The sequence below is a fragment of the Mchenga conophoros genome, linkage group LG15 (genome assembly GCF_057382185.1).
Source record: "Mchenga conophoros isolate Kocher_MC1m ecotype Shallow Benthic linkage group LG15, M_conophoros_male_GT1.1, whole genome shotgun sequence".
Lineage (NCBI taxonomy): Eukaryota > Metazoa > Chordata > Actinopteri > Cichliformes > Cichlidae > Mchenga > Mchenga conophoros.
The window spans coordinates 13,736,341-13,763,120 of NC_140540.1; the positions used below are offsets into that span (position 1 = coordinate 13,736,341).

Below are 26,780 nucleotides of genomic sequence, written 5' to 3' on the forward strand. Positions count from 1 at the left end.
ATTTATAAGTCAAAGATCTTTTTCTGACTCTGAAACAGAACTATTCCTGAAAATCCCTTTATGATGGAAGCAAAACGAGGCTGGCATCAAGTGGAAGCAAAGATCAAGGAGGAAAAAATATGAAATGATGGCTCATAGTTCTGGCAGATTGCATTCAATTTAAAAACAATCCAAGAGCGATCTTGATATTTATTACAGAGCCAAGCACAGGTCCTGTGGGGTGTTTTAAGTGCTTTAAGTGGAACCAATCTCAAACCCCTGGGACACTCAGATACAGCAGAGAAAGGGTTTCAAAGAAGATGCCCAAAACCTTTGTTTCCTTGTCCTTCTCTTTTCTCTCCCCACTCCTCTCTCTCTCGCTCTCTTTCACTCAAACACCCACATAACCATTTGAAATCAAACACTGCTCATTACCATCACTAAATGTACCAGTCCAGAAACAATTGTCTTTCAATTTACAACTTGCATTTTACCTCTGCACAGTACATCTTCCTTTCCAGTCCTTTATATCTTAATTCATCTCTGCATATCCCCCCCTCTCAAACTTGATACGTGAGTAACATGCAAATATATTAAGATGCATGCGAGAACCAATTAGTGAGACGTGCGGACACTGAATACACGCACATGAAGGAGATCGCTCTCAGACAGTGACCGACCTCAATGTGCAAGCTTCCTACAGGCAAGCCTGGTTTGCCGTAGTTTCATGCAGTTTCCTCATTTCAATCAGGTGGACTGCAAACTCCACCGAGCAAGCTGCTGAGTGCATGTCTGTCTCTGTGTGTGTGTTTATACAAATATATTCATTTTCGCTGCATCAGTATTCACACCGGCTCTCCACCTGTGCATAATGCCATAATTCCTCTGATAATGTAGCGCCATGAAAAACGACATCTCTCTTTCTCTTCTCACCTCAGCTATCAGCTATCCTCTTTGCAGCATTCCTATAAACAAAACACACATAAACACACACACACGTGCTCACAATCACCACGGCTGCTTATGGACAGTGAAACTCCACTATTTATATATATCATATACATCTGATTAGGCTTAATGAGATTTGGAATGACCTGTTATTTATCATGCATCACTGCACTGCAGATGCCAGGTACAGATCAACAACACACACGCACACAACATGTAAAAATATGCACCCCAACAAACACACATCCCCACAGCATTGCCGTCAGCATCAGAGTCCCAATGTCAGCAGGAGAGAGGGAAGCTCTTTGTTTTCTTGGAGCTGAAGTCACTCTGCCCTCGGATCACACGCGGACCCATGGGGTTTGATGATTTGATAGAAGAAGGAGGTAATTATTCATTTCTTTCATTTTTTTATATGTATTTGTGCTGCTTGACTGCACCGTCTGTGGAAGCATTAGAGTCTCAGATTCTGCTGTCAGATAAATGGCGGCATTTCTAAACTTTTTAACAATTACGTCTCCACATCGTCTCTTGATTTTTCTTTTGTTATTAAAAAAATCCCCGGAATGGTTTATAATTTAAACTTCAATCAGGGCGTGCGATCTCACTCACAGGCCCGCTCACAGAGATATTGCATTTATTTTTAATCTGCCGAGATTTAAATTCTCGTGTAAAGTATGGACACTGATGGGAAATGTCTGTACATAATTGTTCGTTGAATTCCAACCAGTGTGGAAAACAAAAGCGAGCTGCCTGCTCAGACAAATATGAGCTCACTGACAATGGCTGAGCATCTCTGTCACTTCCAGCTCCATTACTTAGAATAACAATTTAGAAAAATATACTTAATTGCTCGATGTTTAATTACTCGATGAGACTCAGAAGATCAATACCACTTTCCACCGTTTGTTGATTGAAACACTGGAGCAAGCACTTTTCCTTTTCGAAAACAAGACACAAAAGGAGACTCCTCTAGGCATGTTTACTCAGAACCACGCAGTTAAACCCCGTAGCCACAATCTTTCAACATGTTCATGCTTAGTGGCTTAAACATACAAAGCGCTTTTTTAAGGTACACTTTGTACTGGATTGATCCCTCTTGTGCCTTCAGAGGAGATTAATTCTTCATGGCATAAATTCAGCAAGGTGCTACTAAGAAATCTTGTCCATATTGATATGACAGCATCACAGAGTTGTTGCAGATTTGTCAGCTGCACATCCATGAATTGAATTGTGGGTCCACCACAACCTAAAGCTGCCCTATTGGATTTAAATCTGGTGACTGTGGAGGCCATTTGAGTACAGTCAACTCACTGCCACAGTTTGAGATGATCCGAGCATTGTGACATGCCGTTTTATCCTTCTGGTAGCGGTCATCTGAAGATGGGTACACTGTGGTCGTAAAGGGATGCACGTGGTCAGCAACAACACCCAGGTAGGCTGTGGCATTTAACCACTGTTCAGTTGGTATTAAAGGGCCCAAACTCTGCCAAGAAAATACCCCCCACCAGCAGCAGCAGCAGACTGAAGCACTGAGGCAAGGCAGAATGGATCCATGCTTTCATGTTTGCCCAGAGAACTGGCACTTACTGGATTTTTTTCTTTTTCAGACTATTCTATCATTCCTAGAAATGGTTGTATGAGAAAATCCCAGTAGATCATTAGTTTCTAAAATAGTCAGACCAGCCCGTCTGGCACCAACACCTATGATGCATTCAGCTAGCAGATAGAAGAGGTAATAAAAACTGTGGTTTTGCACAAAAATAACCAACTGGTCATATTTTGACGAGCTGGTGTGAAGATAATGCTGGAGACGGGCTAACTAGATCTCCCTGTTAAAGCTAAAGTTTCATATTAGAAACTTTTTTGTTTTTACAAATTCTTTTTCTGTGTTTTTGCACAAAAGCAGAGACACATTAGCCAGATTTTGGAGTTAAAATAATGCAAATGTATTCCAACAAGTGACAAATAACAGACGATTCCAACATTTCCAAGAAGAAAACAGTTTACAGATGTTTCTGATGCCTAAGAAAATCTGTCTACATTGTCATGTTTTTGCTAGTTTTAGTACACTGACAAATAAATTGCAATATAGCATGTGCTGCAGTTCTGCTCTCATTCATCATGCGCTACCATTAGGTAGACGCCTGATATTAATTTAATATTATAACACTAAACATGCAGCCAGACTTGATGGGAGTATTTTCAGCAATAAGAATAACAAGGAATCCCAGAGCAGATGGTATGGGTCCCACAGAGCCCAGATTTCAGCATCTTTGAGTCAGCGTGAGACTGCATGAAGTGAGGAAAAAAGACACTAATGCTGCCTAAATCCACAAGAAACTGTGGTAAGTTGCTATTAACAACCTAAATGCCAAGTTCAGTGAGAAATTCTCAGCAAGTGTACTCGAGAAAGGTGATCCTGTGAAACAGTGGCCACTAAAACACTGAGTAAGTGTTTAGTGTTTTTGAATATGAAAAAATCCCAGTAGCATTTGAAACCAGCTTTCCAAAAGTTGGTGCCAAAAACTTTTGCACTGTGCTGTATTTCTTGCAGTGGCGTCTTACATGAGACCCTGGGTGATGAAAGTCACTGCACTGAGAATTGTGCAAATGTTCGGTTCTTGAAAGAAAAAGACTAGAGTGGAAAAAACACAGAAATGTGACATATGTGATTTATGGGGCATATTATGGCTTTTCTGGGTTTCCTAGCAGAGAGGGAAGAGCAGGCATTCACATCATTTTGGGAAGGAAAAAAAACCCTTGGGTGACTGCGACTCAGTGTACTGCCGTCGCTCTCTCCGTCCGTAACTTTTCCACTCCGTGTCTCTTCCTCGCTTTCTGCCTGCCTGTTCTCTGCCCCGATCCCTCCCCCCTTCAGCCTGGCTCTTCCTCCCTTTCATCCCCTTTGTCGTCCCTCTGCCTTCCCCAGTTGCTCTCTTAAGTATTTCACAGAGCCGTGTGTGAGTATTGCTCAGAGTATGAATGTATGAGGGCTTTGCCAGTGCCGTCACTGCTATTTTTTTCCCCCTTTTTCTTTTGTGCATTAGAGGTTTAATCCCTTTCTCACATTGCATTTCCACATGCTGAAGCAACAGAGCAGCAGCCGTGTGGAATTTTTTTTTTTTTAAATGAGGTTTTTGTCACAGGGAAGTAAAACTCGCTTCTTCCAACAAGGACCCCTGGGTAACTGATTCATTGATGGTGGCTGGATTTATGTGAAAGCACATTCATGGTTTTATTGTAGATTTAAGCACACTTTAAAGGGGAATAAAGGACTACACTGCAGAGGTTTTTGGTTTGAAAGAGAGGGTCCACTGGGAATCATGAGAATGCGAGCAGAACTCTGTTTGATGTCTATATATATTGATTTAGTACTGATGTAAAATTATTAAGGTGCCCTTATCATACATTGACAGATGCTTTAATGTTGACAAAACCTCCATTTTGACCTTACATAGTGCTTTTATTAATGTCTAAGTGATCTTTTTGCTTCAAATACTTCTTTTATTGCTAACCTCCGCTCATGCTATTTTCTTGTTTAACCCTTTAATGCTGATGAATTGTAATCTCAAGGCAGAAGGGGAGAGAGCAAGAGGTTTATATCTCAGTCAGATTTTGTAAACAGTTGGTTTACACAGCTAAATTGGTGAAGCAGTTCAAATATGCCCAGGCAGCGCGTGCCAACTATCTAGTCCATCTTCTGTTTGCTCCAAACAAACTACTGGTGTTGCTGCCAGAATGCTAGGGTTTACCTACAAAGATTTGTTTTACTTTCCCCTCCATTTTTAAAAATTCAGCACATAACAAGACCAAGAACCTAAATTGGAAATGACTGTAGCAAAAAATGTCTGACAGTCCCATCCAAAAAAATGTTCACTCAAAACCACAACGCGACATACCAGCCAAGTGACACACTGCCCGCCATCTCTGGAGCCAAGATACGAGCATGGTTAAAAATATCACAGCTTGCGACTGCACGAAATATCAAATATGATGCCGTGCCTGACTACTTTATCAAGTCTGACAAAAAGAGACCGTGATTGCTCAGAGCAGTGGTGTCCCACCAGACCCTTCAGGCAACAGCATGCTTCTGGCAGCACGGTCCATTTCAGAGTCCGCCTTAATTAACACCATGCAGCCTAACCCTCACCTGATTAAGTGCCTGTTTAATATGATGGCCTTTTCTCGTATTTAATCAGCATCCAGCCAGGTTTTGCTAAAGAGGCTAGTAGGTGCCTGTTCTGAAGATTTTTATCTCCCTCAGTTCATGTCAAATGCCTTCCAAAATTTCCAGAGTGACAAAGCTTTTACTATTCAACCTCTCGGAAAGAAGAAAAAACATGTTTTATGATTAAATGAGGGGGTCATTTAAAGCTGCGCTTCAGCTATGACAGAATGCTAGATCTAAACGGCAGTGTGGTGAAGGAGGAGAGGAGGGTTGTTAAAGGACTGAACAGTCCTTCTTAATTCCCTACCATCTGTTGGACTCGCATGCCCAGAGAGGAGAGAAGAGTGAAAATGGAGGATGTAGGAGTCCACACTTGATCCACTGTCTAAACAACACAGGCAGTGTTAATTACATCTGGGTTAATGCTAACAGTGGCCATTTTACTGTTAGGGGGTCTTTCCCCAGATTACCAGAGTAGCAAGATGGTATCAATTAAAAAAAAAACAACAACAACAACAAGAAACTCTGTTGTTTATGCGATGCAGTTTTTTTGTGTATGAACTGCAATAACTGGTTTGCAGAATGACATGAAATACTCCTTGGTTTTCATGGGTGCATACGAGAGACATACTTTTATCAAAAGTTTTCACACGCATTATATTTACACAAGAATTTTAATCGTCTGGACAAACATTAAAAGTTGTCCAATTATGCACATTGGAAATTAGAAACTAAATTAGTAACTGGTATTTGGAAATAAAGTAAAGTAGAAGTAAACAGCACAACATCCAAAATATGTTCATATTTAATGAAAGAAAAAACCTGAGCCTTTTTCAGGTTCTTACCCTGCACTCGGGGTTGCCAGAATGCTGTGGGTTATTTTTCTCGCGTCACTGCAAATCAATACGAAATCTGAGTGATCAGCTTTATCCTGAGGAGGTCTTTGAATGTTATGATTAGAATGAAAATGATCTGAATCATATTCTTTGTTAGTAGTCAACCAAATAAACAGCTATGTGTCAGAATCATTGCTGACGCTACAGTGACCTGTGGTCGATGTTTTTTCTTTAGTTTTTTTCTTTAATATCTCATTTGTATACATCTGTGTATGTTTGTGTGTTTATGTGTCTGAAAGCTCTTGCTTATAGAAGATTACTGGATTCCTCTCTTATTTTTTAGGATATTTATTTTTACCTTAATATAGTTATTAGTAAGAAATGGCAATTTATACATTTTTGCAAAAGAATTATGTATATATGTATATTGAGTATCCATGTGATTGTGATTGTGAGTGTAGGTGGGTGGGATGGCTTCTTGAAAGATGATAGCTTGCCAAGTGATCCCAAGGCCACCCAATATTCCTGAGCTTAAGTGCAACCATAATACACAGCTTCTTTTGCTTGCACTGGCCTCCAGGGGCTATTTGGATGATAGGGATCTGATGATGGTTGCAGTCTCTGATTGCAAATTCCCTTATTGTCCTATACATAACACCAGCGGGGGTGTGCTTACATTACTGCAGAGGAATCTCTGCCTTGCATGTGTAGTGTGGTCTGCGTTTAATCTTTACGCATGTATATAAAGGTAAAAACGTGTCCGTACTGTGCTTAATTTGATTTGCTTTATTAACACAAAGGTAAACACAACAAGCAAACAAGACAGTGAAGTAAAATGTGTTTGAGAAAGTAAAACCAAAGGAAAGCAGGATAATAAATCTGCCTTTTAATTCCCCCTGGCTGTTCTCACTCACAAAAGGCTTCTATGGACCAAGGGAGCACTGGTGCTAATAATGTTGATACTGTGCCAAGCCCAGCTGGTGGTGCCCGGCACAGGGCATCGAGTGTCTGCTCTCCACAGTCGCTGTCTTTAAAAGGCTCTCTCCTCTGCCAACCGGGATCAGAGGAAGGGGGATCACATTGCTCTAATGGACGCAACCAACCTGCGAACCTATGTGGCATTTGTTCTGCTAGCTCTGTCTGTACTATATCAAATACAATAACTAAGCGCCTTGTGATTCCGCGCAAAGAAAAGCGGTTTGTCGATATAAAGCAGACCAGGTTGTAATGACGACTGATTAGAAAATGACTGATACTGGAGGAGGTTTGAGAAAATCTATAAATGCTGTTATCAGAGATGGTAAGAAGGAGATATTTTACATTTCAAAATAATATGTATCAGCTGAATTCTGTACAAAACAGAATTCTAAAAAAAATCCCACTAAATAATAAACGATGAAACAAATATGTGAATATTTATGCTACTGCTGAACTTTCAGCTGTGGGGTAGAAGTCAGTTTGAACAAATAAAAGGATTCCCTCAACTGCTCAGTTTAATTTCAAGCAAGTTTTTTTTGTGTGTGACTCATATCAAGCAAAATTACAGTATGCATTCAATAGTATTCTCACTGGGGAGCACCACATTTGGCTCAACACCCACACCAAGGACCTTCATTTGGCTGGAATATTGTATGAATGAAGCTCACTGGGAGAGGGATTCGTGTGTCAATATTGTCTTCCTATTGTCAGTTTCCAGGCAGTCATGCTCTGTATCAAACCCAGTAGTGATGCCAAATCTGAGCCAAGTCCTCCCCTCTTGGAACAGGCAACCGAATCCTCCTGTAGGTGTTTCGAACATACATGCTGTGCGCCACAAACACACATTTAAATGTAAACATCCATGGTAAACCCATTGTTAATGGCATGTAGCAGCCACCTAGCAAGCTCCTTCATTCTGCTCTCGCTGTGTGGGTGTCTCCCACTTTACTCCCAGCAGTGCTCGTTAATGCAGCTAGGTATCTGTTCTCATCTCTCTCCCTGCTGCTCTTTACCCCCTGTGCACCATTTCTGGGCAAAACTGCTTCCTCCTCTTTCTCTTCCTAATTCATTTTCTGCTCCCATTATCCCTAATTTGAACCCAAACAGAAATGAAGTATACTTATCACAAATTATTTTAAAAGGCACAATCTGTGACACACACAAACACTGCATTTAAATCCGCTGATAGAATTTGAGTCGTTGTTGATCTGGTAGTTACTGGTGGTAATGACGAGATCATTCCAATAATACGCATGCAATTATTTCGTTTAAACGCGTTAACCACCGGAGAAAGCAAACACGTCTCGACTGGAACTGGGGCACAGAGGATTCATCGTGTCATGCGGCATTAAGAGAGAAGTCTAATGAAGAAAACGATTAAATGTTGCATTTCGCATTGTTTAAATGCATGCGTGCTCCAGATTTGCTTTTCAGAATAGCATCCAGAGGCACGTGTTACAAAAACAACTGGTGTGTGCACTTGGCAGCGCCGCGTTTCACAAGTCAATTTTACTCACTAGTACATGTGCGAGTGCTAAAGGGCTCTCACATGCTCAGGCACGACGTGCGAGCCGTTTGTTTAGCCTAATGAAATGTGTTAAAATTAGGATGCAGGAGATCATCTCATATTACAAATCACAGCTTGCAAGTTGCAAATCTGGCAAATGGGACCCGGTATATGCATGTAACGTTTTCTGTTAGGCGTGTAATTTTTATCCCACGGGGGAACACCAGGCTGCCACTAACAATTACACATCAAAGCAGTAATGCAATGCAATTACACTGAATAGCTAAAAATGATCACCATATACACTGTTAAATATGAACAGCTTCAGGATTTCCAAAGATTTAGCACTTTCTTGTGTACTACCTACCTAAAAGGTAGCTATCCAACAACTCTGTGCATATTAATTACAAATCTAACTCTAACACCTTTATCCTTATTATTATTATTATTATTATAATGGTTACAGTGGCCTTTGTTGAGGAGCATTTCTGTGTAGTGTTTGTTGTTTTCAATTAATTTCACCCATGTGTCTTATTTTTGTCCCATGTGATCGAAAGGAGCAGCAACACCCATGTCATAGCCAACATATTATCCAAACAACTGCTCTCTACTAATAAGAGAGTGATAATTATGAGCTATTACACCAGAATTTTCAATTGTTTTGATGACACTGGAGAACATCCAGCTCTCTGTGGTGGTAATTATAGCTCAATGAAATGCAGACATAAATGAAATGGTGGAGATGCAGAAAATATCCAGGCCTAAAACCTCAGCGAGGCGTACAACTGGGAAGATCTTTTTTTTCCCTCTTTTCCTTCTCCTTAGTTAAATTCTGGTATATACTTAGCTCAGCGATCGGGGATTTAAAATAATTCAAATTAAAACAAAGCATTAAAAGCAAATATCTCATTAGCTGAAGGCAATAATTAGAAACAGATGGGACAAAATAATAATCAGATTAGACACGAGATATCTAATAAATCTGCTGGGTGCATTTCTCAGTACACGGGCTGCGGGTCTTTAGTTGCTGTAAATTCACCTCACGACGCAGGGTTAAAACAACTTGAGCTTCACTTTACTTGGGGGATATTGTCAAAGAGTCAACACAAACAAGCAAGATCAACAGCGCACGCACACACGCACGCAAAAATAACTGGACTAATTAGCCCTGCTACTTTGATTATGTGTCCTTCCATGTCAGAGATACCTCTGCCAAACAGGGTTAGGAGGCAGGGGCTCAGTGTGTCTGCGGCTTCGAGCTTGCCTAGTCTGAGGAAGGGCTTCTCATTATGCGTCCTTTCCTCAGACACTTGGCCTCACCCAAAGCACCAAGTGTCTGTGTGATTATTCACTACCCTGCAACACCGGGCTAGTGGCGTAAGCAAACATCAGATGCACCTCTCAATATTTGTAACACCCTCTCCCCCATCTTTCCTGTCCAATCTTCTCTCGCCCCTCCTCCTCATCACCCCCCCCCCCCCACCACCACCACCCCCTTTTGCCGCAACCCATTTCACCTCACCCCTCCCCTTCCCTACCTCCTCTCATCTCAGTCAATCACAAGGTGACACAGATGGCGTTGTCCTGGTAACCATCTCTACACAACTGTTGCCTGGTCACCGAGCACAAACAAGCCCAGAGCCCAGCAAGGCTTCTGTACTGCACAGAAAAGGAACACGGCACCAGAGAGGAGAAATAAAAGGCTAGAGGCAAGGTCGGGGGCGGAAGGTCACACGCTGGCCGCTGCAGCACTCTACCACTTTATTTAATGACACCCTTATAGGTGTCACCTTTAACCCGAGGCGGTATAGCTGAAGTATCAGGAAAATCTATGGAATGACTTAAAAAAAAGAAAAAAAGAATTGTATTTGCGTTACGGAAAAGCAGATTGTTATTTAAAACGCGTTCATATTCCGTCTAAGTACAGAATCATTTTATATGAGCAGCAAAACCGTTTCTCCATTATGTATTTAATATAACATCAAAATGGCAGTGTTTGTACATTCAGGCTGCACTCTCTGCATTCGCTCATTACAAAGACCTGTCTTAAGGTGAAACGAAAATACCCAAGACTAGCATGCACTCCGTCAAGCATGCTATTGGATGCATTATTTATTATTCAGCCCAGTGATTCTAATCCAATGAGATACGTCAATACATAGGATAGAATCTGACAAAATGATTCATGCAATGCTAATTAATCACTTCAGCCATCTCCACTGAAATCAATTAATTTCCATTGGTGTAAAAAAACAAAAAAAAAAAAATCAAGTGCATCATGCCGATGCTTGAGGGAAATAGAATATTACATTTCTGTTTTAAAGCCGTGCATGCTGAATGTTTCTGACACAACTTAGGCTGTAATATATGTAGATACATAAAAAAACCCCACACATTTAAATTCATCACAAACTGTGTGTGTTCATATTTGATCATGTGTAAGCTTGAATTAAGGCTGTGATTGATATGAATAGACACCATGCACTGTGGCTAATTCAAAGGCTTGTCTTTAAAGTCTCTAATGAAAAGATTCTTCTTTCATTGCACAGATTTTAGAAACCATATCTTAAGTCTGCCAAGAACAAAGAGAGGCAGGCTAAAAGAAGAAAAAAAAAGGTGTTTGTCTCAAAGGAAGGTGTTGTGAGGGAGGTGGAGTAAATTGACTGTTTACAACAACAGACCCAGAAAGGGACCTTGAATGTCCATGACGAGCTCCATTCCCGTTTTCACTTTCAAATCACCTTATCCCATGCTTTTTTGGATGCCATCCTAAAAAACCAGGGCCATAATTTCCATCCAATTTGCTCCCTCTCTCTGCATGAACACTGACAGATTGTCATATTTTGGCCACGCTCCCAGAGGAGAGTTGTGAGAGGCAGGAGGGCAGATAAACGGCTATTACCATTCACACCAGCTCATTACGGAGCATTTAGACCCAGGAGCACCAACGCAAAAGCTCCACGTGGTACCCACCCCAGGAGCCCCTCACAATTGAGTTTGTGATTGACAACTGGTACTCAGTTACAGTTCTTTTCCTCCACAGCTACGCTCTATTTCAAAACACTCATTTTGTTTCATCAATCAAAAAAAACCAACAAAAAACAAAAACAAAAAACTTTATGTATGACATCCAAATTATTTGGGCAGTTTTTATTTTTATGTGGACAGTAAGATGTACACATCTTAGATAAAAAGGTTTGGGCCTACCGTCATGAATCCATCCAGCAGGCCCGAGTCTGGCTTGGGTGGGGCTTGTAATCTCTCCATTGACCACTTCTCGATGATCGACGACACCTGAGAGTTTTCTGTGTTGAGTATGCGGAAACCGGTCATGTTGACTCCACTGTAGCGATATGGTTCCATGTTAAGGGCGAAAAGGTCCTAGAGGCACAAAGATCAAAATGTAACTGAAAAAAAAAATCATGATTTCCTCATCTTCCCTCCTCCACTGCTATACATCGCTCATTTTCATAATTACAAGTCGACGTTTGAGCGGCAGCCACTGCCAAATGAGGGAGCGCAAAAGGGTGCAGTTGAAGGGATTTCAGGAGCTATTTCATCTTACGCTGAGACAGTAGCCTTGATAAAGGCAAGCCTTTCAAGGTTACCGGCATGCTTTTGGTGGACTGCCATCTATCATGTGGACGGAAAAGGACGACTCAATTGTCCCGCATGCAGCATGTCTGGCATCTCACCAGGCAGATGTCTCTGGGATGCAACAACACAGTTGACAGAGAAACAGCGGGTGATGGACGCAGAATGGGGCTGCCGTGGTCAATGTTTGCTGTCCTATTCCGAGAGCAGCATGAATGGCTTGGTACCAGTGTGCAGCATCTCGGGCCAGCACACTGGCTTCCAATTCTGCCAAACACTGACTGATGTTAAAGTAGGCATGCTTCCATCCCGGCAAGAAACAGCATGCCACCGAAAGAGGCCTATAATCACTATTCTCTTCCCTTTCCCAATGACATACCTGCTGTCACTCACTCCCCTTTCATCTAGTCAGGTTCTTACTGTATGTGGATGCACTAGGGATAGTTACATGTCCTCTGCAATGGTAAATGTCTTTTCAGGTCAGTTTTCTCTAACCTTTTCTTCACCCTTTCCAACTGTGTTCCAAACAACACAGCGGGCTATTTGTTTGTTAGAGCTATAATGGACCAAATGGGTGACAGTCTCATCTGCTCAGGGCTATTATCTAAGCTCTCAGTCTTCTGTTCTCTGGGCTCAGTGAAGATGTGCTGCTTTTCATCTGGAGTGTGAGAAGCAATCTTTGTAGTGGCTAGATCAAAGAAATTTAGCAAACTTCAATCGCTGCTGGAGTGAGAATAAAATACCTCCAACTGCTTTTGTTTCCTAAACTCTGGGTAGTGGTCAGCCAGGTGAGGTGAGAAGGTTGTTCAGAATTTAGAAAATAAATTCAAGTTAAACTTTCTCAGCAGACGCAGTGGAATGCAAAGGGTATATTTATAATAGACTGCATAACAATGACTCAGCCTTTCAAGGGCATCGGTTTCTGTGATCGCAAAGTCAGCTTGCACTTCGGGTTCAAAACACCTCACATAAAATGAAAATAATGGGATGTTTTTCTTTGACTAGTTCTCGGTTAGCGGTATTAAATTGTATTCTCAGAAATGAAAAAGTGACAGGTAATTTTTCATTGCAACAAGGAAAAAAAAAACAGATTAATGTTTGCACTACAATAGGCTCAGAAGACGAAATATCTCCAAACAGCATGTTATCAAGTGGACGGGGCTGTGCAAAAAGAAAAAAAGTAACAAAACACAGTCTATCATCACATCTTGTCAACAACAAAAAAGTCCCAGGGTACTCACCAGGGTTGTAAATATATAATGATAGTACTCCGTCATCATACCCATTGCCAGGGCCTACAGGGAGAAATAAAAAGCAAGCAGTAACTAAAAGTCAATTACAAATAGCTTAATGAATTGTGGTATTAGAATTACTAATTGACCTGTTATTTAATACATATTGCCACCCTGACACCTGTCAGAAAGGCACCTGAGACTGGAAAAAATGTGAAAGCGGGGGCCTGCCAAGGCATTTTTAATTGTCCTGATGACTGATGAACAGACTTATTCGGTTATTATTACACTCAGAGCCGAGACGGTATCATGACACTGACAGTAATTTTGCTTGAAAAAATCAGTCTATGCGTCCACATTGCTCACGTTTCTCCCAATACGTTGTACATTATATCCTAAGTCCATGCGGGCTCGGCACTGCATTGTGCATGCAACGATAAATAGCAAACAAAATATGCGCCACAATAAAGAATCATTAGTTTTGACACACAGCTATAGAGAGAACTCCAACTGTGCAATATGCTTGTGAGAAGACTTGAGCTCAACAACAACCCCCACGGTTCTCATTAATAATGCGCCTCTGCTAAATGAATTGAACATGCCTGTGAGCAGAATTAGACTTTATAATTTAAAAGAAAAAAAATATGTACAATGGAAAGCATCCATTATGACGGGCCACGAGTAGATATCTAACACACAAGGATTAAAGATGTACAGATCTGCAGCAGTTCTTAAAGAGAGAAAGAATAAGATAGGGATCACGAATGGACTTATGTTGATTATTTAGCACATATATATGTGTATATATATGAGTCTGGGTACTCAGTAACATGTGAACATTTCTTTAAGGGGAAATTATGTAAATTTTATACAGTAGCTAACTTACTTTTAACTAAATTCAGGAAACAGTGTGATAAAATTACTTATGCTGTTCACAAATGCTGCAGACATCTGTGAGTCTAAGAGAGTATCAGGGCTCATTAAGGTGAGTTGATACCTGTTTCAGGATCCAGGCAGCCATCTCATGTCCACAATCAAATATGACATGGAACTCCTTTGCCTTCTTCATCTCCTTCAGAAGTGGCTTGGCGTCCTTGGTCTCTGTGGGCAGCTGTCGGATCTTCAAACGAATGTTGTATCGTGAAGGTGCCTTGATCAGCTCCTGCAGTCGAATGAGACCTGCAGACAAAGAGGATACATATATAGTGTGAAAGGACCATTTTAAAGATGCAGCAATATGGTGTGTTTGATGTGCCACCATTTTGAAGTAACTCTGATTCTAAGGAGGCCATGAAGACCAATTGGAGTCATGTATTCTCAGCAGAAAAAATATGCTCATATGCATGTCTTCTTAATCCGCAGTCTATTGATCCTCCTACTCATGCTTGGCAAGCAAACAGACAGCTACAGACTTATCAAGAGAATGTTACACCAAGCCAGCACATTGCACTCTTTCATAACAAAAACCACAATACAGAGAGCGCCTCATTTTGCAACCTCCTACAGAAAGTCCCATCCTGAAAGAAGCTTCCCAAATGGTGATTTGCTCTTGTCTTCCATGATACCATAGAATAGCGCGGAATAGGTTCAATTTTTATCCAGATGGAAAGCCGTGGTCAATCCTGCCTCTTCTGCCTCTCTCACATACACTTCAGACGTGTTCTGATGAGAGAGGCTCTGTTTGCCCAGCTTGTACTTGCCCCCAGGGAGCCCGGCGCCTTCGTCACACATTGAGCTACAATCTTCACCTTTCATTTCTCGACCACACGCTCAGGTAGAAAGCTCTCCGGGAGATACTGTGATGAGATTACAATGAGTTTCTCCCTCAGTAAAGAACTTCAGAGTCCAGGGATGAAAGAGGCTGGATTGATGGGAGAGATGATTACTTGTCATGGGTATAAAAATGGATGGAGCAGCAAGGATAGTTTGAGAGGGAACTGGAGAGAGATAGGATTTTTTTTTTCAACCACTTTAAGATAGCTCAGCCTATTTTTTATTTTGAAATGAAGTGCTGTGTGAGCAGTTTAATGGTCTTACTGTGAGTGGGGCTGGGTCTCCCTGAGGCCTATAGAAAGATTGGTGTGAAATAGGAACATGCAGGTCTCGCCTTGAAAAGTACCATTGTAGGGAGGAATACTGAACCTATACAGCTTTCCTCAGGTAATCCCAATAGATCCCTACTCTAGGGCATGTCTGCGTCTCCCTGTTTTTGTTCGAACTGACACTTTGGGAGGTGTTAAGCTAGGAAAAAAAATCTGTCAAGGGAGCTCAACGTTTGGGAAACACTGTCATTGTAGATGTTTGTGGGCTCTGGCTAATTCCTTCAGACTTTCCCCCTGGATCTTCTAACGGCTGTGTGTGAATATTTTATCCCCTCTGATAGTTTTTCCTGTCAGCCGTCAGATAGGCTCCAATCAGCAGCGCGGGGCTCTGGAGCATGAAGCTGTGTGATTACAGCCTGAGACCGGGTGGAAACGGAGGGGGTAAACAACATGGCTGTGCAGCTGTCACACTTTTCAGGGCGTCAGGTGCGTTACAGCCTATACGTACCACAGAGGAGGCCCAAGCAGCTCCTATCTGATGCAGAGAGAGGTGAGAGATCACCCCGTTTGGCATCTCTCCGGGACAGTTTGCAGGAGAGTGAGGGTGTTAACATACTGAGCTCCAAGGTAGGAAGAGAGGGGAGGTCAAGGAGATGAGTCAAAATAATGTGGCAAGCGGGACGAGCCAATGGGATATCAGCTGAGGTTAATGTATGAGTGCTAGAACGCTGCAGGATTGGCTATTTACAATATATCACAGATGTGGAAGAAGAGACACTTGAAGAAGTCAAATGGCTGTAAAGGTGATGCTTTCAAAAGGAACAAAAGGGCTCTCGTATCTATTTAGAGGCGCTGCATAGGATGTCAACTACAAGACTATATAGACTGGTGGAGAGAAGAAATTGAATTCATTAGGCAACCTGAAAATTTAATCCTCCTCTCTGCTCTGTAATTTACTTACATTTACTTGTCAACCACGTCATGCCAAAAAGCTCATAACTTGTGAATACGCATTTGAATATTGTTATCTTCTCTAGAGTGATTATACTTTACCTTGTAAAACTCTCACTGTACTCCAGCTAAAATACGACTCGCCTTTTAAAAAGCACGTTACGAGGCACTCCGCAAAGTCACAGGATAGACAAAATGGCTCAGAGACTCATTTGATTGCCACCCTCAGAGATCAAGTGTCTCTGTGTGTTATTAATGGCTGTTGTCAGCGCCCACATACTACAATTCTGCATTGCATTAATCTGAAGAGACACAGGGTCATTCTGGGTAATGTGGTTCTCGTTTTTTTTCTGTGCTGCTGCTCACTCTCCTGGAAGACTGACACGGGCAGCACCTGGAGGACTAAGGCAGAACAGTAAGCTATTGATTTCTGAATTAACTTGACAGGTTACAAAGCACTCTCTGAACTCTGAGCAGCACTGCTGCTTTTTGTAGATCACCTGGTACTTCTTTCTTACTGGACATTGTTTTTTGGTTGGTTTTAAGAATTGTCACATCCATCATCACACAAAACACGCACCAGTGGAAAATGAAGACAGACACCGACTGTACCTGTACCTGTGCTGTCGTCATAGACCACGGTGACTGTTCTCCACTTGAAGAAGTGCACCAGGTCGAGAATGGCTCTGCTAAGGGAGGAGAAGTCAGGGTATAGGCTGACATAGTACGAGTCCCTGTTGTCTGACACCTGATGCTTCCACTTGGTCTGGATGTGGGGCACTCCCAAAGCATTGCAGATGGACTGGACCGCGTTAGCTGACGAGCTGTGTGAGGGGCCAAAAATGGCCGCCACACCTAAGGAAAGCTGGTCACATGCTGACGGGGTAGCAAGGAAAAATAAAACAAAAGAAAACAAAAAGACAGTTAGTTTCATGTTTCGGTTATGCTTTTAAGTTTCACTATATCTCATATTCTCTGCTCAATTTTTTTCTTTTTTTTGTCCACATGTCACCTGAAGCAACCAAAACATAAACAGAACCGGTGCTTAATAATTTCCTCAGCCCAGCGGATAATCTTAATTCCGACTGTGGAATTTTCTTTTATAGCCGCTAGCGGTTCGGAGCGTTGTTTATACAAGCTGGACCTCTGTTTGAGTAGGAAGGAGAACATCTTTCACACTGTTCCACTGTGGTTGTGATTGATGTGGGCAAACAAAGAGAGGGGGGAAAAAAAAGATGGGAACACTCGGGGAAAAAAATAGCAAATTAATAAGCCTCGCAACTGTGAGGACTTCACAAGGTATCTTTGGTCATTTTTCTCCCCTTCGTTAGCTCAACTCTCTTTAAACTCTGTCAATTAGTAGCCCATTTTAACAAATAAATGTCAAGTCGTTTGTGGATGTAAACTGCATTAGTGGTTAGATGGGGCGAATAACAGAAAATATTCTACGATGTACTCTGTGGTTTTATCTCGAATCACTGCCCGGTTTACACGTTCATAATAATAATAATGATGCAATAATCTTCTTTACTGTGAGCAGTAAATTGAGATTTCAGACACCATGAACACAAATGCTTGTCCATCATCAGCGACCAACAGGGCAGGTTTTAGGTTTCCTTTACAAAAGGTTAATGCATTACACATGGGCTTTACAGCATAAAAATACAAGCTATACATGGACATTACTTTTATCCTTTTAACTGATAAAACATGAATCGATTTGACACTCAAATAGGAAAGTAGAGTGTGCAGCGTTTGTCTGAATGGCTACCTGTAAAATACAAATTCATGTAAGAACAAAAAGCACTCACAGTGAGATTCAGCTAAACGTCCTTTCCATTCCTCTTGACTCACCTTTCCGGGAAGCCTCAAAGCTGTCAAAGATGTTTATTCTCTGGATGTCATAGGTCAGCGTGGTGTTGGGGAGCAATGTGCGGTTCCTGTTGATTGTGTTCAAGGCAAATTTAAAGGCTAGTTCCTCTGCTCCCGAGGGGCCGCTCTCAATGGATTCAAATATTCCTCCTGAGGGATAAAAAGCAGGAGAGAACAAAACGTTTGAATGGCGAGTCCAGCCTCCTATAATTGCCATAGATTCCTTAACACAAGAAACCTTCAAGTAAATGATGGATATGATGCAGGCAATTACAGCTCAAGCAGTGCATCATTTTTTAAGTATTTGTACTCATATTATTGATGCTGCTGTGTTCAATGCTTTTCACAGCTCAGTTTCATGCTGACATGAAACAGATTTACAATGCGGAGTAGGCATTTGGATCCCTGCTGATTTGCATTCTGTGGCAGTCGTCGGCGTAATTATAGGCAATTAGTTGCATTGGGAGGTGAGTTCAGGGGTGGTTGCCCTTCTTTAACTCCCTCGCTCAGCCTTGACAGAAAGGTTCACTCTACCAGTTGTCCCATTGATTTAAATGATTCTCAAATGAGATGCGAGCAAAGAAAGCCGGGCAAGAGCAGAGGGAAATTAAAGTGAAAAGGTAGACGAGAGAATAAGAGCCACGGGGGAAATCAGAAACATATTTAAAGTGGGTATAAATAGAGGCAAGTCAGAAAGACAGATAACGAGAAGGTCAATCAAATCAGAAATTAAGATGCCATTGGGGCATTTTTAACAATACTAATTAAAAACATATGAACCTAACTGTATATCTCACTGTTTACTCGGTTGGTTCTGTTGCTGTCTGGCAAATCTTGTTACCTTTTTGGTGTCTGTAACTGATGAAATAAAAACTTTTACATAACCAGACACTATAATTACTGCTGCAAAGAAAGGTGTTGTCAGTTTAAAATAGCATCCTTCAGAACTGTCAGTTATTCTGAGCACAACAGGGACAATTAATGCTCCAGCTGGTCTATTTATGCACTTCAGGATCCGAGACAAAGAATATCAATGTTTAAAGTGAGCCACTACAAATGTGTCTTGTTTTCTGATTATGTCAAGCATAATTTATCTGCATGTATTTACACTGGACTTGGTATGCTTTCTCCTATTTTCTGTCTTTGGGATCCTTTTGAAATTGTAGATGGTCCCACAGGTGATGCAAGTCATTCTTAGACTGCTATAAACACCCATCTCACACAAGTCTTGGATCTTTAGGATGTCAATTAGAGCAGCTATCCCTACAGTAGTTGCTCTGGCTTTGACCCAACCTTCTGTTTGCAAGCCATTTCGAGGAACGCTGGTTTAAAGGAAGAGGAGCTTGATTCACAAAGTGGATAAACTAAGGGAATGCACCAAAGAGGAGAATAAAAAAGGATCATTTTGAACTTTGAATCATAGGAAGTTTTAAAATGTTTTCCTGGAATTGGGTATAAAAAATTGCACCAAATTTGCATGTTCTGTTTTGTTTTGTTTTTAATGGGTTTTAGGAACATTTATGAAAATATATCAGTGTTCACATCATCTAATCCACAAGCCAGCCACTCAGCACATATGCAATTTCAGGTGTAACTGGGGTCAGAGAGAATTTTCACACATCCATCAACAGGATGAGGTAAAACCGCGTGAAAGGGGGTCTGATATGCAGCATTATGTAGCATATTACTCTGTGTTTGCATGTATAAATATGGACACTTGCTTTTAATGTGTTTTTATCCCAACTGCAAAGCACTTTGTCACTGTGTGTTGTTTTTTTAAGTGCTATACATATACAGTTATTATTCTTCTTAATATATTAAATCACACCAACAATATTTGAATGTGAAACAGCTTTGGAGTTAATCAGCCACTTTCAGCTATGAAAATAAAAACATAGGAAGACAACACATTTCAACAGCTGATACACCTTTGAAAGTGGTCTAAATCCCATGAAGGCTATACAAAAATCAAACTTAAAAGAGAATGCATGAGGGGGGAAAGATGAAAGGGTGTTGTGAAAGGAGCTCTGAGAAACACTCCAGAAGACGAGAGCAGAGTTCACGAGTCCTTCTATGGATCCCATCCTCTTGGAGGACAGAGAGTCAGTTTGACTGAATCCAAAATGAAAAACTTTAAAGCCTGTTTATTGATTCAATTATACGGAGCAAAGGGGGAAGTAAAACTGAAAGAGTGGCACATTTTTTGAAAGAATACAGAAAGAAAGAGGGCTTTACAGTAACAGATAGCGGCTATAAATAGCATCTGGCCATGGCAGGCAGTGATAGAAAATGAGAGCAGGAGGGCAAAGAAGATGTCATTAACCCGGGGAAGGGAGCTTTGTCACTGTCACCACAGTACAGCCATATATTGGGGGTTCTTACTTTATTTTATGGAATTTTCATTTATATATAGCCCAGTCCAGCATTGCAGTTTGTGATAAGAGATATGTACAAAGTTAAGAAGGCAATGAAGCACACATTCTGAGCGTCACTGTGTCACTCAGTGAGCTGAGTTAATGATTTTTTCATGTGTAAATCCTCCTCCTATACAGCGATGTGATGCGAACATGTTGCTATTCATGGCTTTTCATTTTACTGAAATGACACATTAATCTTCAAAGGAGCGAATACCCAAAAATCACCATTAAAGATGATAGAAATCATGTCAGTCTGACCTAATAGATAATTATTACAGTATAGCCCTGAGGGAGCAGGCTGAGCTCCACTGGGCTGTTGAAAATTAGCATAAGGACTTTAGGTTATGCACATCTGATTTCCCTGGCAAGCTGTATGTCTTGGGCATGCTGGTTTGATAGAAATCATGTACCTTAAGAACTCAGAGAAGAAACATTAAATAAAAGTCTGCAGAGGATAACATAAAATATTTACAGTTAAATTTCAAAATGCTAATAAATGGAATAGCAGTGGTTATCGTTTGCGTTAGTGCTCCTTTGAATCTAATGTGCTACATGAATCCTTGGTTTTCATTTGCACTATTGATTATAGAGACTAATCCATCTCGTGCTCCTTCCCAAAGTAGATGTTATGCATCTTTCAAGAGACATAAGTGACATTAAAACCCATACGAGTTAATGTATATTTACCTTGTTTAAAGTCTAATAACACTCTACCTATTATATTTGCATTTATCTTCTCCTTTCTCTTGTTTTTGTGGTCCGTGTGACTGCAGGTGTGTGAGTTGCAGCTGAGATAATCAGCCTGTGTGTGTGCGTGTGTGTGTGCATGTAAGAATTATAGAGCTTCCATCACTGGGATTGGTTTGAATTATGGTGCAAATGAAAGCTCTGAGTGAGTTATGAGCTGGATAATCACTCTGACGAGAAAACAGGGCCCGCTGATCGGAGTGTTTCAGTGTGCCTGGATATGTGTGTGCCTGTGTGTCACTGAAAGAAAGAGAGAAAGACTGAGCGGAAAGTCAAGACCAAAGCGTAATGCGGGAGGGTGTCTGTATACTTTCCTCCCTTTTAATGTTTTATCACTGTTAATGAAGTGTATTTTGGATTACAATTCATGCAATAACTTGCTCACTGGCTTAATATCTCTCAGAAGTTAAGTTTGTTCTAAATTAACTTCTGTACACAGAAAAAGTACATCTCTGAAGGGCATACTTGAAAAACACTAGTAACAGACAACCTTGAAAATCACATTCAGTAAAGTCTATCTGCTGATCACATGCTGTTTGGAACAAAGATTAAAGCTAAGACTTTTTTTTTTATTACTTTGTTGAATTGTGAGCACTTGCGAAGCATTGCAAACTGTGAATGAAAATACATTTAGCACAATTAGCTCTCTCTACTGAAGGATGCTCTTGTACAATGAGAGATGGGAGTTAGATATGTTGCCATGGCGACTCATGCAGCTATGCTATGGCTGAGAGGCACCGGCACTTTTGGCATGTGAGGAGCTGATTGGTGGAGGAAGGGCATTGTGATAGTGTGTACGACCTGTCTCTGTGACTAATGACCAGCAGTGCAGCTGCAGGATGGCAGTGGGCAGTCGGGTGGCTGCCATGGCAACATGCGAGCAACCGCGTTGCTAAGGCAAATGGCCCAGGTATGCGCATGAAAGCCTTCAGTCTGGCTGCAAGACCTCCACCCACCACACCCCAACATCTACCACACCCTAACCCGCTGGCCCGTTTCTTCCTTCCTCCATCTTTCAGCCAGAGAGGATCAGTGCAACAGGCAGGAGGCAAAAGTGATGGAAACGCTCCATAAATATCCCTGAAATTCCCAGTGGGAGCGCACCCTGACATGTTTGGCGGTGAATGGGACATGATGCATGAAGGCCTGCAGAGATTCGCCGCCCCTGGTCGTTAATCTGAAGCTCCCCTTCTTAGAGCTGATGACTGACCTTCCTATGCCACACAAGAGCCAATTCTATCTCGACCTGAAGATCCCTGAAAATCTGACCAGCACACAGGATGCTCAAACTCTGCTGGAAGCGCTCTCGTGTTATGACAGCCAATCATACAAAAAATCTTCTGCAGTCTGTACAAAAATTATAACTATTTGGATCACTGCAGGATGTTGGCTTATTTGTCAAATACTTCTTGTAAATATTCATTGCTTTTGGAGGTGTGACATTCTTCACTATTTTAGTCTGTGTGTACGATAAGACATGCATGCTGTGTTTAAACATTTTGTAGCCAAGACTATACATGCCAATGCATTGTTTGGCAACTACATCCTTTATGGTCTTATTATCTTGATGAGCATTAATACTGAAAGAGCAAGACAGAGGAAACTGTAAAACTAGCAAATAAAACAATATTGTGTTTAGAAAGATGCTCAATACATTTTTGGTTGTGTCTAGTGAGCCCAAGAGTAGCACTTTAGAGTGTGATGCAGGCAACATGTGAAATGTAGCTGAAGAACAAATGAGGAAGGAATCAGCAGCGACCTGATAATTAACGGGCTGTTAATGAGCAGCTCCTAAATATAACTCCGAATCAAGGACTGGATGATGAGGGGTTGCCAGAGATTGATAAGTCAATACGTTTAGGTGAATCAAAATAACTGCGACGTTCGTCACTGGTGGCACAAAATCAGGAATGCACATTTGCTGCAAAAGTACCAAGCATAGTTAAAACAGAATATGATATACAGCATGAAAAATAAGGGAAAAAAACAAGTACTACCAATCAATAAAAAACAAATCTATAATCAGCTAACCCGTTCGAAGCTGAAGATGAAACCCATAGGAGCTATTGTGTGTGAACAACAGTTTTTATCTAGCTTGTCTGGCTTGTTGCTGTTTTCTCCAGAATAGAATCACTCCTGTCACCTTAAAGCCTCTTGACACTGGGCTGGACTGTCACCTGCCACTGCTGGATGCTAAGACTCAGAGTGAGTCACACACTTGAACATACAAGTGCAAACAGACACAATCACGCACTTCGAAGATTGAAACTAAACAAAGCTGTCATGCAAGAATCCACTGAGTACAAGGAAAATGTGGCTGATGAGAGAATTTATAGCTCCCGCCTGCAGCATTTAAAGATGCCTAACTTGAGCTGAACTCAGAGTAATAATGAGCTTATCCATTGCAAAAAGATCAATTTCATCAATCTCTTATAATGAGCACATACTGTCTTCATTTAGAATGTGTGCCATGGCCCTCATCCCTGACCCGGCTCCAAGTGGGAAACCAGTGATCATATAACATGTATTAATTCCAGGCGCTGGCAACAGATGTGCTAATTTGCTAGGCTCTCTCTATTCATAATAATGTGCCAGCTCCCTCCTCAAAGTATGTGCTAATTTGCAAGGGCTTATTGTGGATGTGCTAAACTACCGGCTGACATTTTGTGTGCTAATTTGTCAAGCAGGGACCCCTTTTGGTACTAATTGTGCCAAACTGTGAGTACACTTCCACAGGCCTTGAATTGCTGAATTCCTAAATGACTTCTGTCTGCTAGCGGTTTCCAGCCTCTTCACTGCTCTCGAATTGTGAAAGCAACTGAAAAGAAATACCAACTACTGTGAAAATAAGATGTATAAGCACTAAGTGCTCACACTCGCCTGCACACATAGGCATATAAGGGTGCACACACACATTCTGACTATTCACAGAAAATATGTGCCTGCACTTGAGATTGCACAACCTCCCTAAAGAAACACGTTCTGTGGTTGTTTTGCTGTATGACCAAACACGCTCACATAGATACATGCTACAAAGCTTGTTAAAAAGCTCCTTATAAACCCATAAAAAGGTCACAAAGGAGTTTAATACTAATAAGGGTTACTTTATTTTTTTTAAATTGCTTTAAAATTTCAGTTAGTATCACAAATCTGTTTCCCACATTGCACACTGCACACCCCCAGTGAGAATCTCTTCCCAAACAGGCATGCAGAGAAATCATTTTTTACCCCAAAATGATTTATTAACATTACAGAACAAGTGGAGATAATTACATTTTGGGCTACATTAATATTTTATATATTATCAGAACTGTATGTATATTAGAACGTATTAAAAATGGTTTAAAACAATCTAATGACAATTCCCTATTTTCCATGGGGGTGGTTAGATGAGAGGTATTTTAGAAAATATCTGCTGACACTTCTGCTACACACAAATCATCAGAGGTACACAACAAAAGACATTATGGTTGTTGTAATATGAGATGTACACAGGTGGTAACACCTTTGAGCTCTTGCTGAGGCATCATTCAGTGGTGCCTCGGGAAGAGGAGTCATTTTCACTCTTCGCAGGCAAATAGCTTTCAGTTGTCTTTATGTTGTTTCTCTGTGGGGAACATTGAAAGGCTTTTTTTTTTCTCGCCTCTGTGACAGATACAGAGACTGGGAGTTTATTGGGTGACAGGCAACAGTGCTTTGGATTAAATTGGGCTTCTACGTTTTCTTATGTACATGATCACATCTTCCTCTTTTTCTGCCATTGGAGTCAGTTCTGTCATGGCAAAACATTGTGAAACTCACCATCCTGACTGGGAACTGTCTACTATCTTAACGTCTGTGCTTTGAGGGCCATGAACAAGCCAAAGTTGGAGGTGCACTTATGCACATAACTTTGGTTACCTATGCTAAATTGACAAAATATGGTCACTGGTCTCCTTGGATTTTTTTTAAATGGAGTATCTGGATTTAAACATTACATTACCAAAGCATTACAGCCAATCAAAATCTGTAAAGATATGTAGGGATGCACCAATGAGAAGCTTTAATTACACTGGTAATTTTCTTTTGTAACTTTTCATTGGCTTGTGTAATTTAGCATTTCACTAATGAATACCAATTCAGTAAATTTACATTCTTTGACGTACTTATTTGTCGTATTTTATTTTATTATATTTTATAAAGTTTGCAAAGCAATCTTCATGTTGAGCTCGGATGCTGCCTTACATATAAAAGATTCCCGGCCTCACAGTGAGGAGAAAAGCTTACTAATTTAACACTGGTTCCGGAGCAGTACGTGGTATCAGCAGCTACCTGAAGCCAAGGTTTCTGTATCGTATCAGAAATGGAAAAAATCGGAGCAGTACATCCCAAGAAAGAAGATCATATCTCAGCAAGTGTGTTAACACCAAACTTGGTGTACAGACTCGGCAACCCTTACCAAGGTTGTGAAAACTATGTCTCGGTGAGGTGCTTGGCCCCCTCATTGCTGCAGCATGATTTTTTAATGCATTCTTCCCACCTGCCCAACTGTTCCAGGGTATACCATGAAATATTCACGATACTATGGAAATAAGATTTATTTATTTATTTGTGGGGAAAAAAAAGTCTATGTGCATTGTTTCCACATTTTGTGGTGAGGTATGTAAATGTCTTTGGTTCATCATCATCAGAACAAATATACACTTTGCAGTTGTGATGTACTTTATATTACAGCTGCAGCATTGTATTTTTATTCTGTATTTTAGAGGGGGGTAAAACAAAAAGTCTTATTTGACTAATGCACATGCATTTGGGGAAAAATACAGTGGCTTTCACACACTGTAGGTTTTATGAGCCTTAGAGCTCTCAGACTTCCCATCTGAATTCCATGTATAAACATGAGCATTCCTAAAACTGCAGTCACAAGGTTATGCAGTTCACGTAAATAATACAAATCTCAAAAGTGCAGTCAGACACTTTTTCTGCCCACACAGAAAATATGTGATTTGTGTCTAATATACAGGCCATAGGGACTGAGCAGCGCAACTTATTTAATAGAATGTTTCCTGCTGCTTCATGCCTCACCTGTCTTTGCCATTTCTCTTCGTATGCCTCATCTTTTTCTCTACTCTATGAAACAAACCCACACAAACACACACACAGGGTCTTTCTCACTCCCTCAGACTAGAGTACATCTCATGGTGGCCTCGGCAGGTGACAGATGGCGACCTCACAGCACTGCTCACTGTAAACTGAGTTTTAATCAAGCCTAAGCACGTGTGAGAGATGCTAATTATCCACTGCAGGCTAAAGGAGTCCAGCCTGGAGAACATTGTGACCATGCATGTGCATCCTTGGTTTATATTAATTTTCCCCACTGTGATAATATCGCCATTTACGGCATCGCAACTGGGAAGCGTAATGCAGGATGGATTTGGTGTGTTGAGCATCCCTGGATACTTCAGCCCTCAAGCACTCAACAAAATAAATATAGATAAGAACTTGACTAACAGTAATCTCACAGTCT

The 26,780-nt window shown here is 41.1% G+C and overlaps 1 protein-coding gene across 2 annotated transcripts in view; it reads right to left on the minus strand.

The window, feature by feature from the left end:
• The window catches only part of LOC146558014 (glutamate receptor ionotropic, kainate 2-like), a 65,673-nt gene that overhangs the window by 29,598 nt on the left and 9,295 nt on the right, over positions 1-26,780 (minus strand). The window contains exons 2-6 of one of the 2 annotated variants that reach the window (XM_085248217.1): positions 18,093-18,260; positions 16,857-17,114; positions 14,243-14,424; positions 13,255-13,308; positions 11,627-11,800 (exon numbers count right to left, since the gene is read on the minus strand). In XM_085248217.1, the coding sequence (XP_085104343.1) occupies positions 11,627-11,800; positions 13,255-13,308; positions 14,243-14,424; positions 16,857-17,114; positions 18,093-18,260 (836 nt within the window). Of the gene's footprint in view, positions 1-11,626; positions 11,801-13,254; positions 13,309-14,242; positions 14,425-16,850; positions 17,115-18,092; positions 18,261-26,780 lie in introns of both variants that reach the window. The other variant, XM_085248216.1, reaches the window with a different exon arrangement.